At 41.5% G+C, this 12,894-nt stretch overlaps 1 protein-coding gene across 1 annotated transcript; it reads right to left on the bottom strand.

Moving 5' to 3' along the window:
• Nucleotides 1–9,520: 9,520 nt before the first annotated feature.
• btg1 (B-cell translocation gene 1, anti-proliferative) lies at nt 9,521–12,653 on the bottom strand. Its single transcript, XM_037695921.1, has 2 exons — nt 12,245–12,653; nt 9,521–10,044 (listed from the first exon to the last, which is right to left on the bottom strand). The coding sequence occupies exons 1-2, from the start codon at nt 12,387–12,389 to the stop codon at nt 9,641–9,643; spliced, it is 549 nt and encodes a 182-aa protein (XP_037551849.1). The 5' UTR covers nt 12,390–12,653; the 3' UTR covers nt 9,521–9,640.
• Nucleotides 12,654–12,894: the final 241 nt, after the last annotated feature.

Genomic DNA, 12,894 nt, shown 5'->3' with positions numbered 1-12,894 from the left:
AGCAGAGATCAGCTGATCAGCTGCAGGAGGAAGCTTCTCCCACAGCTTTGGGCTGCACACCAGTGCTAAATCATTTAAAATAATTTATTTTAAATAAAAAGTCCATGCAGATTGTGCGGCTTCATCCATCAGTCATTGTGTGTCATGTCCAATCTTACTTTGAAAAACCGCGATAGAGCGAGTTCGCAAAAAACGGACCGTGAAGTAGCGAGGAACTACTGTATAACATGTTTAGCTAACGTGTAAAATACAGTAAATGTCACAAGGTCCAGTTTACAGAATATGTCTTATATATTCCTAAAGGATTTTGGAAAGACGTTTTATAAAGCATGCTAACTATGCTACAATAAGAAAAAGGTCTTCTAGATTATCTATCATAAAGAAAAAATATTTTCCATTTCTTTGGTTGATTTAAACGTCTTGACGTGGCCCTTTGGAATAAAATGTTGTCCACCTCTGCTTCAAAGGGTTGATTCTACCAGCAATATGATTGATTGTGAGAGTTTAGCTCCTTTTTGCATTGATGGTTCAGTCTACTTCTGTATGTCTGTTAGAACAAGGGGCACTCTCACCTCCTTGTGTGTGTATGGCCAGACTTCGTGCAGAGCGGGCCTCTCGCTGAGCCTCAAGACAGAGCTATATTTAGGAGTTGGCGTTTTTTTCCTCTCTCTCCCTATGAGTGGTTGAAAGTGTTGCCCGCTGGTTAGGGAGAGGCTGGCCACAGGAATATGCTGCCTCCATGTCTCGCCACTGACATTAGGATAACCATATGTGGAAAAATACAAACGAATGAAGATATCAGTCGTGGTTCCCTTATCATATAAAGGCAGAACATACTGGTAGAACTGCTGGTGGGCAAAAACATAATGTGGGGCCGACTCCAAAAACATGAAAATAGTTTTAATGTGTTGCAACAGTTGTGTGGAAAAGTTCTAGCAAACGTTTACACCTGCACATTATTATCCACAACATTTCAGGTGAAGGATTTGTTGCTTTAAAGAGCATTGTGGTAGATCTTCTAGCTTTCTGTGTTGGTTTTCTCCCACACAATCTCACTGTTTTCATTTAAATGTTGGGTTTTCAAATTTGTTCTCAAGACCCCAATGCAGGTCATAAAACACAAAATGTGAAGGATCATAAGAAGATCTAGATATAATGACTAACCTGTAACTGTGACTTGTAAATGAAAACAGTAGTCATATGGCTTTTTGCCATTATTTCTCTACTTTACGCACCAGAGCTTTGTTTGTGGTCTAAAGTGTGGGATCCACCATGTTTTCTGATTTTGGTCCTCCAGGCACAACATCGAATTAGACCAGCACTTTTTCAGTTTCACCTCAGTTCGCTGTTCGACGGCTTTAGAGTTTTGAGATTGAAAACACTTGATGAGGTTCAAGAAAAGTGTGTTTTTAAACATTTTAATGCTCATTGAACTTTTTATGCAAAACGGAACCAAGAACATTCGACAAGATCAGTCTTCAGGCAAGAAGAGCTGATAAAGGTAGTGACTAAAAACAAGACTGGATGTGAATAAGACATGAATTTCGCTTCCTGAACATGAGTGTACTACTAGGAGTTAATGGCTTTGAGGTTTAACTTTTAGAAAGTTGAAGTAAAACCGAGCTGATGCAACTTATGAGAACAAATAGTGTTTACAAAGAGCCATGGTATTATTGCGACATACTCAACAGCAGTCTTCACTGTTAATTTATCATTTACTGGGTTTGGATCTTCTAGACTTGTCCTCACTTGGATAGACATCGACACAACAGTTGCTCGCGAATGGAGACACCCCACCCACCCCCACCCCTGTCATATGATTCCCACTGAGGTCCTTCACCTTATCCCAAAAAGGCATGATGCCAGAGTCTGGAATGAATTCTCTGCTGGGTGAGCGTTAGCTGACTGGTGACACCGGCAGACTGATGGGAGACGATATAAAAATGGGCAAAGGGCAAAGAGGGGTTGAAGGAGAGGGCAGATATAATAGGAAACCGACGAGAACGAGTGTGCAACAGACAGATCACATCTAATAAAAGTATTTTTTTTTACTGAAACGAGCTAAAGTAGCTGTTTGGACTGAGGAGAATTAGATGCAATCAAAGCCTTTTTACTGACTGTTTTCTTTCTGTTGCCATAAACAGACTTTACGCAGCAGACATGGGAGTGGCATAAAGAGTTGACCTATAGACCTACAATAGTGACAAATGTCTCACCACCTTTAAAATGCTGTCAGAAGCTTGTTGTCATTGGAGTACTGAATAATTTGCTGGTAAGCTGGATTATTTTGAAGTAGTCAGCTTCTTTAATTTCAGCTGACAGTCGGAGTCCAGTTGTTCAACTTGTCTGAAGGGACCAACGCTGAGAAAGAATGGCTTCTCTTATTTCAGCATCTGCACATGTCCCAACATGCTTTGCTTATTCACTATTCTTAGTTCAAAGTTTAGCACAATATAGAACACTACAAGGGAATACTTGTTTTCTTTGAACATATACGATCTCATATTTATCACAGCAACAAGCAGCAGAAAAATATTTGCTCTTGTGTGAATTTTAAATTTTGGGGGAGATAATAAACTTACAGCTCTCACAAGAAAACCATCCACACCCTTTTAATATTAAGACTCTTCCTCTGTATTGAAACAGAGTCTAAACAACGAATAAATAAAACCAATATTTTTTAACTTTGCCAAGTTTTAACCTTTTTATCCTTAAAAAATCTCCAAACTTATTTGGTTAGAGAATAAAAAAGTGCAGTTTCCTTGCAAGAAGGCCAGCAATCAGGCTAGCCAGTGTTTTACAAAATAAAATTTTTGTAGCCCCATACTACTACACTACCACTCTTGTGCTTTATTTGTTGTTGACTACTATTTCCTATAGCAGCCTTAGTTGGTTCATGCCAAACATGCTGGACTGTGCAGAATTATATAATTAGTTTATACATATTGATGCTATGCATAGAGGTTTGCATTCTCTCTGTTTAAATTTGTATTTATATTATTAATGAATTCTTCAGCAACAGTGCTTTGATATTTTTGTCAGTTGTTAAATTTCTTATATCCTTTTTAATTTTGATATGTTGCATGTAAATTACTTAATTTTTGTGCGGAGCTACAAGGAAGAATGAAGATCCAAGCCTCAAATCGTTTTGCTTGAAGGTCGTAGTACAATGTTTGTGCTCAGAGTAACAAAATGCCATTGTGTTTTGATACTTCAAGTTGTACTGTGGCAGTAATCACGTGTTATCACTTTTGTGGCAGTACTGTAACGTTTTTTGTTTTTTTTTACCCAACTAATCAGTCTTTCAAGTTTGCAGAAAACGAGGAATTGTAAATTCATATTGTTATTGGCAAAACAGCACAGATGAGCGTTCTTGTTTACGTGACCTGTGGAGCAAAGTTTGAGTCACGTAAAGAAACGAAAGAATCAAATGTTCACAAATAACATGCCTAAAAACGCGTCTGCTTGTGCATAAATTAAAGGTATTTACATTTAAATAAACTGCTAAGGGGAAATGAAGCCATTAGTTTCTTCTCATTACTGTCCCCCTGTGACCTCACCCTTTGTTGTCCCACCTGGTATTAGTGATGCAAGCAGCCCAAACTGGGTGTTTACCGCTGCTGTCTTCTCTTTTAGTCATTGCCCATTTTAGGATGCTGCTGGAATGGACGGACGCAGAAAGGGCAACGCAGATGTCAGCCCTGAGGATGAATGGTGGCCAGAGGTGAAGGGAAGAGATAACTGGTGCACCATTAATACTTAACTGGTCGTACTCATCTGCTCACACAGACTCATGTTCGTGCTACTGTTCAGCGCATTGTTTTTATGCCATTGGTGCGTAGCGTATTTTTAGCTTTTCTTAGTTCATATCTTAGATATTGTTACTGTTTTTCGTTTACATTTTATTGTTGGATGTAACTGGGACCCTGTGTACACAATTTCGTTCCACCACATGTACCACATGTGATGTGAATGACAATAAAGAAACTCTTGACTTAATACAATGGAGATCCACACAGATGGGCAGGAATCTGTTTCAAAAGAGGAATATACTCGTCCTTTGGTTCTGAGTAATATGCACACCCATGAAAAAACAGGGATACTGACACACTGGAAATCCATTCATGATGAAAGAGCTGTGGTTTTGTGCCACTTGGATTACAAAATACATGAAAATATTTAAAGAAGCTATTTTGCTACACTTGATTATTGTGACGAAATAAAACAGAGCTACGCACTTTACTTTTTTTCTGCTTGGGCTGCCCTGTCACAGTGAGGTGGGGCCATAAAAAATGTGTGGCTTGTGTAGCTTGAGCATGGCTTTTGTCCTTTAAACAAAAAAAAAAGCATCAGCACATGTGCTCTGTAGGAGGGCTACGCCATGTCATGTTGCTAATAAAGCAGGTCCCAGATGTAGCTTACTTACACGCTCACACCACCTCACACACAATGCCCTTTGTTCTCCGTCAGCAGCATATTGGTTGTCTACATTTAGATTCATGCAAATGTTGCTACAGAATGTGCGGTCAGGACATATAACTACGCGTTTTACCAAAAAAATTGTGAAATTTAAATTGAACCGTGAAATCAGTTTTTGTTTTTCAGCAAAATTTTACCTCAAACCCAAAAGTGACTAAATGCTATCGCTAAAAAGGGCAAAACACCAGCTAAAAGCTAATGATAGCAAAAAGCTGCTCAAACCTAACTTGCAAAAGGCTGGTTAAATGTTAAAAAAAATATCAGAAAACTAGCTAAAGGCAAAGAGAAGCAAAACTCTATCTAAAAGCAAAAAATAACAAAACACTAACTATATAACAAAAGGCTAGTTAAATGCTAAAGTAATAAAAGGCTAGTAAAAAAACAGCTGTGAGTAGAAGTAGAAACTGAAACCAGCAAAAGACTTCCTAACAGTAGCCAAATAATAGCTAAAAGTAATAAAAGGGCTTAATGAAAGTAGCAGAACGACAGCTTAAAAACTAAAAGTAGAATAAGAAGACAATAATAGAAAAGGCTATAATAGCAGTGTGTCAACTAAAATATACAAAAATGATATAAAAACATGCAAACAAAATGTGTGAATGTTGCCTTCTCACATAAAGCTGAAGCCATGCAGTTAAAAAGCTAGTTTTGGTTTCAACACCTTTTATTCATCACTACACCTATTGTGCTTTTATCATTCGACAGTAATCAGCCACACCTTCTGGGACTTTCAAACCAAATAATCTAAGGGTGACCTTTGTTGCTAAGCAAATGAGAAAGGCCGAAAACATTTCACTGCTATTTCATCAGTGCCTGTGTGACCCTCCCAACACTTGCTCAATTTAATCATTGCAAAACCAGAAAGTTATACAAAGTTGACAAGAACTCACTTGTTTGTGCTACTGTTCAGATTGTTTTTTTTATGTACTTCCCCTACAGAATATTTCATTATAACTGCACCGAATATACCTCCAACCACACTGTTCATCCTAATTGATATCCATCATCCTGATACCTGATTCTGCAGAAAGCCAACAGGAATTTACCAGTATGCAACCTAAAGGATGTACACTAAACAGGTCAAACATGACTCGAAGGCTCCACTGTGCGTTTTTTCAAGATTACACTTACTTTTCTTCAAGCGGTCTTGGGAGTTATGCTAGTATGTGTCTAGAAAAGTAAAGCCAGACTTAAAAATACGGTCACTTCCCGGCTCCTCTCAACCTTCTCGTGTTAAAGCGAGCCACGTTTTCTTTTTGCATCTGCTGCTAAGCAACCAGCACACTTTATAGTCTCGTAAAGAATTGCAGTCTTAATCCAAACTCGAGTTTTGCAGAGTCAGTCGTTTCAGCCTTGTGCATATTACGTGTCCTGGCAGATTTTCAGAGAACCCAACAGCACCATCTGTCACATTCTCTCATTTTAAAGGTCGATGCGCAAGCAGCCCTGCTTATGGAGTCAAGCATTTGATTATCATTGCAGCGACTTTTTAGTTTCTAAGGTACTTCAAAGTTTGTACACTTTATATTTATATTAAGATTTAAAAGCTAATGAAAAAGAATGAGATATTAGCCAGGGATTATGATGCCAAGATAGGAAATCTTTTATTACAGAGAAAAAAAAAATATTCCAAAATATAGAAATCTGTACAACTTCCGCACAATCAATTTACATGAACTGTACAAATTTACAGCAGTTCATTACAACATACCCAAAGAAAAGAAACTGAACACAACAAGGATGTACTGACATGAGATCACAAGATACAGCTTTCTTCTTGGGTAAGCTCAGATTTTTTTCTATTTTCTTGTTTTATATGTAAATAAGAAGAAAAAAAAAAGAGATAAAATACAGAAGGAAAGAAAGCAAAAGAAAAACAGGAACAAAGGATATGTCTATACTTACAGATCATGGAAACTAATATATTTTTTTTTTTTACCAAAACAACTTTGGTCCTTGCCAGCACTCCCATTACAAATGGCTTCACTCGTGAAAAATTACCCATGTTCAAAGATGAAATACAAAAATGAGAAATTAAAAAAAAAAAAAAACGTTTTGAGATAGCAATTATTGGCACTTCCCATGTGTAATGGTATGCACTTCACCATTTGTTGTACAGTTACAATACATTCTACAATATGTATGATCGATGACAATATTAACAAAACTCTGTTCCCTTCCGGTTTCATACTTTAACATGCACAACTTTTCCATAAGTGTATTAAATGTTCGAGGCCTGAGTTTGGCAATACATTCCAGGAGAGACTCCTCGCGTCTCAGACAAAGAAAAAAAAAAATAAAGTCACACAACTTCAGTTTGACATTTAGTGCATTTATGTGCTATTTTACTTCTGAATACTTGAACCACTCTCAGGACACATCTGTAACCTATGTGCGCACGAGCTGAATGAATGCAGTTTGAATAATTTCCTAAAATATTGAGCGGCGGTGTCGTTAAGGAATCTAAACGGATTTAAGTTCTAAAACCAAGTTAAAAGCAGAGCTAAAAAGAAGATGGAACAAAAATGGGAATGAGTAAAAAAAAAAAAAAGAAAAAAAAGAGCACATTTAGTGACTCTAAAAAAAAAAATGCACCGAGGGGAAAAAAAGTGAGACGAGACGATCATCTCGCGTCTGAAATATAGACCAAGCTCAAAACATCTTGTCGCGTTATGTTAAAAAGCTATAATGGAGCAGCATGTTTTCTAAACTGGTGCCCACAATGGAAACCAAACCTCTGGGCTCCCATCCATTTGGCCAATGTGGAATCACTGCTTTTCACAGATTGCTGAAGGGAGTATCAGCAAAGAGAAGATTTTGTGTGTGTGTGTGATTGGGGGGGATGTAGGGTTAGCAGTGCATCAAAGGCTATAGCTTTATTACCCATGATCCTGTCAGGCTTAGTGGAGCTTTAACACCCACAGGTATGGCGATGAGTGGCAAACCTGCTCTCCGCGACAGATTTGGCCAACACCCGTAGCCTGTTCCAGCATCTGTTCCATCATGAAGTTGTCCACTCAACCCAACCGTGAACGAGGTGCGGATGCACAAGACAGCTGCCACATCTGTTTGTATGCTTGTAAACAAAAGTTGCTACTCACTCAGTGATCAAGTGCGGCACAATCCAGTGAGATGAAACAATGGCCCAGTACCCTCTTCATCATAGATCCATGTTTCCTTGTCTCTTACTAAACCCCCTAATGCAGCTTGAGCACGCCAAGCACGTGCGCTGGTTATCCATCAACGCTGAGGGAGGGATGAGGGCTTCTGGTCAGGGTAGATGGGTGTTGAAGTCCAGAAAAGGGGGCTGAAGGGACTTTAGCTGCCCTGGATAAAAGAGTCTGGCCCTGGCCCCCTTTCTCTTCCACCAGCTCCCTACCCTGGCCGTCCATACCCAACTCCCTGCGACGATGAACGGTGATATGTGTCACATTAAGTCTACCTGCATCCACAGGGGGTCAAGCTAGCAGCTTGCTGGCTTTCTTTCAGCTGAATAGGAGGTCTGGGACGAGGGCGATATGTGGCACTTGAGGCACTGACCTTCCGCTACACTACTAGGAACAAGTTGTAGGAGGGTAAATGCTGCCAAGCTGGAAACAAGGCCTCTCCAATGAGGGTCTAGGCAGCAGAACACCAACTTAGCATTACAAATAGATAAATTTATGAGAATAAATTCTCCATAAGGCAGTGTCACCGACAGACTCTAATTACACAACTTTAGTAATTGTTAATAAAAACAGAGGACCAGAAAGAATTATTTTTAAATATCAACTCCTTTAGGGCAACGTCCCGTATGTTCATTATTTTATCAAATCAGTAACTGAAATCTAGGGAGGGGTGCAGCACAACTCTGAACTTTGTCTGAACTTTGTCAAGAGTCAAAAGTGCCATGGGAATGAATGACAGAAGGTCTATAACGTATCACCCAAAATACTCTTCACCCAAATCAAAGCCGGCTCTGAAATGTGGATCTATGCAGTGTTAGGTTTTGAAAGTGAGTCAGAGATGTGCAACCCCCCCCCAACAGACCCTGGCAGTTACGATATAAACAGAGAGCTAAAACTGGGAGAACTGTGTGAAAAGATGACATTCGAATGGATGGAATGCAGGCGATTTTTTTTCCTCTACAAAAAATGGTACACATTCCACACAATCTCACATCAAAGTGCATTCAGTTACATCTAACTGGGCCATGTGACCAGAATTTGGGTAAAAAGCCCCCCTTTTTGCTACACTTTCAGTTTTGGTAATGCAGGAAAACAGAAGAAACGGGACAAAACGAACAACACAGGAACTTGATTGTGAACTTCACAAACATTCATCAATGCAGGGGAACCCTCCCCAAGAAAGCTACACATAGATGGGTAATGGGGGGGGGGGGGATGACAGTGCAATGAGACACTGGGTGTTTTCTGAAACTCACCACTGATAACAGTAACAGGAGGAAGAGAGGCTAAGACCAGAAGACTTTGTTCCATTAGCTACAAAATAAAGATAACATGTTCCTGTGGTCCAAAAAAAGGTTTTAATTGAAAATGGAGATGTTCTCGTTTGGGCGCTTCTCCTCCCCTGAGCTTCGATTACTATGGGCACGGTCTGAACCTCAACTTCCTCCCCGTCTGGGAAACAAAACAAAAGACCAGTGAATTTTCAAATTCATGGGTAAATCCAGAAAAAAATCAATCCTTACAATTTACTTGGGTGGGTTTTTTTTTCAGTGCTTTGTTGAACCCATAGTACCCAAAAGTAAGAAAAGTGCAAAGTCACTGCTGATAGCCCCTTCAGAAATGGAGCAGATTACAATGATTAGTTGAGGGAGGGATGATGGGATGTTCAGAGCCATTTGGGGGGGGGGGGGGGGGGGTTCCTGGTTGGTTGGTTTAGCTGCCCCAACTGTTTCATTTCCACAAAGCCTCTTCTAAAAAAAAAAACGGAGTGTCCAGCTGATCCAATAACATAACGTTAACCGAGAGAGAAGGTAAAAAATATCAAACCTAAAGGTTTCCATCACCTGGATGATAGGCCACATCCTCTGCTTTTTTTTTTTCTTTTTTCTTCTTTTATTTCATTTCATATTCTTAGCTTTAAAAAGGCTCACCATGATCTGACCAGCCACTGTGTAACCCTGAACAAAAGTAGGCTGGGATGACAGTGTGCCACTTTAACTGGACACAGTCATCATATTATTGTAGGATTTGGAGGGGCTGGTTCTGCCCAGCACCCTCATTTCCTCCTTGCAGCTGAGGTGACTGTCCACCATGGAGCTCACAGACCCATTTCCCAAGGCGGAGCTGGCGTTGGCAGACGCTGGCATTCCAACAGGTATGGGCTGCGACTCGTACAGGACGCAGATGGAGCCGTCCTCGCCGATGCGGTAGGACACCTCGAAGGGGTCAACCCAGAGCGTGAGCTCGCTGGGCAGAAGCAGGTAGAGTTGCTGGATGGTCAGGCCAATGCGCTGGCCCGCCTGCCCCACCAATGGATCCATCTTATGGTTGATGCGGATGCAGCGGTAACCCGAACCTTTGCAGGGCCTGTCTGGGAACCAGTGGTGCATATAGTGCTCTGCAAAGAAAGAACAGAAAAAGAAAATCGGGGGTTTAGTTACAGTGTGTGTGCCGTTGATTTGTAGAAACGTTCAAAACAAGCACAAGGACTTTGTTGTAGGAATGATAACGAGGACAGAGACTGCAGGAACACCTGTTTCAGACCAGATAAGCAGCCATAAACAAGCAGCCAGGAGCACACTGAGCCTGCGTGACAAATAGGCTGCCCCTGAATTGCACAATTCCTCCCCCGGACTTCAATGTCAACAAGCCTCTGCGAGTGGCTGAAAAAAAACAACAAAAAAAAACAGCCGAAGTATCCTAGACGGCCATCTGGGACACAAAGCCCCATGTCTTAAAGGGACAGGATGCCTTTTTTTTCCTCCCGCGTTTGTAAAAGTTTTAGAAATCCAGTGATGACACAACCACACTACTTGTAACATTACTAATTGTACTGGTTTAGTCAAATCTTAACGTTGAAAAGAAAAGTTTGCATTAGTAGTGCATATTGCATTTCTAACTCTTCGTGTAGCACCCCCTCTTAAATTCAATTTTGTTTTGAACTTTTTCATTTTACATTACTTAAAAAAAAAACAACTACTTTTATTCTTCCAAGGCTTATCCATATTGAGTTCCCATTGATGGGACTGTATTGTGGCCATAAAAGGAGGGGGGGGTGGGGGAGTAGGCCTTCATTCAGTGTACAGCCCGGAGGCCACCTGTATGCATCCACAGGATAATAACCCCCTCCCTTCTTCTTTCTCCTCCCCCCTCAGCCTTATCACAGACAGCAGAGCTAATGGAGTGGCTGGCACCCTTGAAAGACCGAGCCACAAAGGCAGCTGCCAACCAACCCTGGAGCAGCTGGGAAATGATCAGCTCAGCACGGCCTATTCTTAAAATCGAGGGCACATGGTAGGAGGAGGGGGTGGAATGGAAAAGTAAGCAGACGCCTGTGTGCTTAACCCTAAAGAGTTTAACCAAAGCGCGTTGTTTATTCGTTGGAGCTGACCTTGAACACCAACGAAACAGGACTAGAGAACTGCTGAGGCTTGTTGGATGGGTTAGGTCTGCCAACAGTTACACAATTATTACCAATGGGACACGCTTATTCACCCCATCTGTTTTCCTTTTCTTCAAATGGACACGAAGCAAACCCATTTGGTTTATTACAAGGTAAATACTCAGTGTTGTTATATAAGACATTCAGGTTTGTATTTGGCACCGTTTTATTATAACTCGTTGACCATGCGCCAGTTGGGTTTCCAATTACTTTCATAAATAATCACCCACCAGTCTCTCTCCCCCTCCCCCACACAGACCCCTGGACAGTTTCAAACTTTTGCCTGCTCATAAAGAAAAGTGCACTTTTTCAGATGTTCCCAATTTGAATGTTTTTTGTCTGATTAAAATTGTTTTAATCCCACATATTTTGGTTTCATAGGAGATTAAGCGTGAGCAAAAGACCCTCTAAGAAGTTCTTGTTTTGGAAATGTAGGTCAGCTGCTGTATGGAGTGTCAGCCTGGAATGTTTATTTACAGGGAGGAAGAACAAACCACACATATGATCTGTTCGGTGAAAAACTCTAATAACTCTGAATAAAACCCACTTTTATGTCGTGCGAGGCGCAAAGGATCTATCTTATAAAAAAAAACAAAAAAAAACAATGCCACATATAAATAATCAATTATGAACTGATAGAAAATGCAGCAAAATACAATTTATACTGAGCAGTTTCATTAAATCGAGCGTGAACATGTTTCACCATTACCCGATTCCCTCCCAAGCATTACGTAATTAAGTGGAGCTTGTTTTGCTCAGAGCTTTGTCGAGCGAGGCGCACTTCCTTGTTTGAGCGTCCCCCCCCCCCCCCCATCCTAACATGCCCAAACATGACCATTTTTAACCTCGTTTCTTGTTCATAATGTCACAGGTAGACGTGTACCGTCGACTGATCGTCGAGTGCGCTCATAGTTCGCTGTTTATCTCCCCCCACAGCCCCCCCCCCCCCCCACTCTGACGTGCGCAAACGGTGGTGCGCCTTTTCTCTGGTCGCGCAGATACAACGATACTTCAGAGAACAAAGAGAGGCTTCTTCTCAAACCTATCCGAAGCCCAATTCGACTCCCTTTCACCAAAACAAACGCGTAAAACATTTAATTTGCGTTCAGCGCGCGTCTTGCGTGCGCATTTGGTTTTTTTTTTTGGCTTTTCTTACCTGCCAAAATGTCCTGTAAGCTCTGGCTGAACGTTTGGACCTGTCGGTCGTTTACGTGTCCTTTTACCCTCAGAAATCTCGACAGAAACCCGACGGCGGCGTTGATCTCTGGTTTCATGGTTCCCCGGGCACAGAGGGTATGCATTGAGAAAGGCCACGGCGACGATCCGTGCGCGTTTTGTCCGACTTTTCGCCTTCCTGCGCGATTCTGAGAAGCGATCCTTATCTTTTAGCGCTCCTCTGGTTTCTCTTGGCATTTATTACAGCCGAGGTGGAGGGGAGTTGTTGTCTGGTGGTCCGTTCGGTGTTTGGGAATCAAACTCCTGTAGTTTGCTGGTTCAAGGGGGATTGGGGGGTCCCCTGGTCAGATCGGATATCAGCCCTACTTCTGGCTTTTTTCCTCCAGAATGAGACCTACACAGAGGGGAGAGGGGTTTTTATACTCACCCCGCCTCCCCACGCCTTCTTTTTCACGTCTACGTCACAACAGCCTCCGGCAGCTCCAGCTGACCAATCGGCGGCTCCGACTCAGACTGACGAGCCGCATTTAGGAGGAGAGCCGCGCCTGCGTCACCGAGCTGAAAATAAACAGAGGCGCTCGGCGTGAAATCGCGGTGCGTTCAAGTACCCTCGGAAATACGGTGAATAAG

Source organism: Nematolebias whitei, chromosome 22 (genome assembly GCF_014905685.2).
Source record: "Nematolebias whitei isolate Nwh7 chromosome 22, NemWhi1, whole genome shotgun sequence".
NCBI classification, from domain to species: domain Eukaryota; kingdom Metazoa; phylum Chordata; class Actinopteri; order Cyprinodontiformes; family Rivulidae; genus Nematolebias; species Nematolebias whitei.
The sequence above is the reverse complement of the archived record's forward strand: the minus strand, read 5'-3'. Positions and strand labels throughout refer to the sequence as shown.

Excerpts from the sequence above, each read along its gene's own strand:
- btg1 (XM_037695921.1), bottom strand. The coding sequence starts at position 12,389 with ATGCATACCCTCTGTGCCCGGGGAACCATGAAACCAGAGATCAACGCC. Across the intron at positions 10,045-12,244 it reads CTTACAGGACATTTTGGCAG|AGCACTATATGCACCACTGG; the intron begins GTAAGAAAAGCC and ends CTTTCTTTGCAG.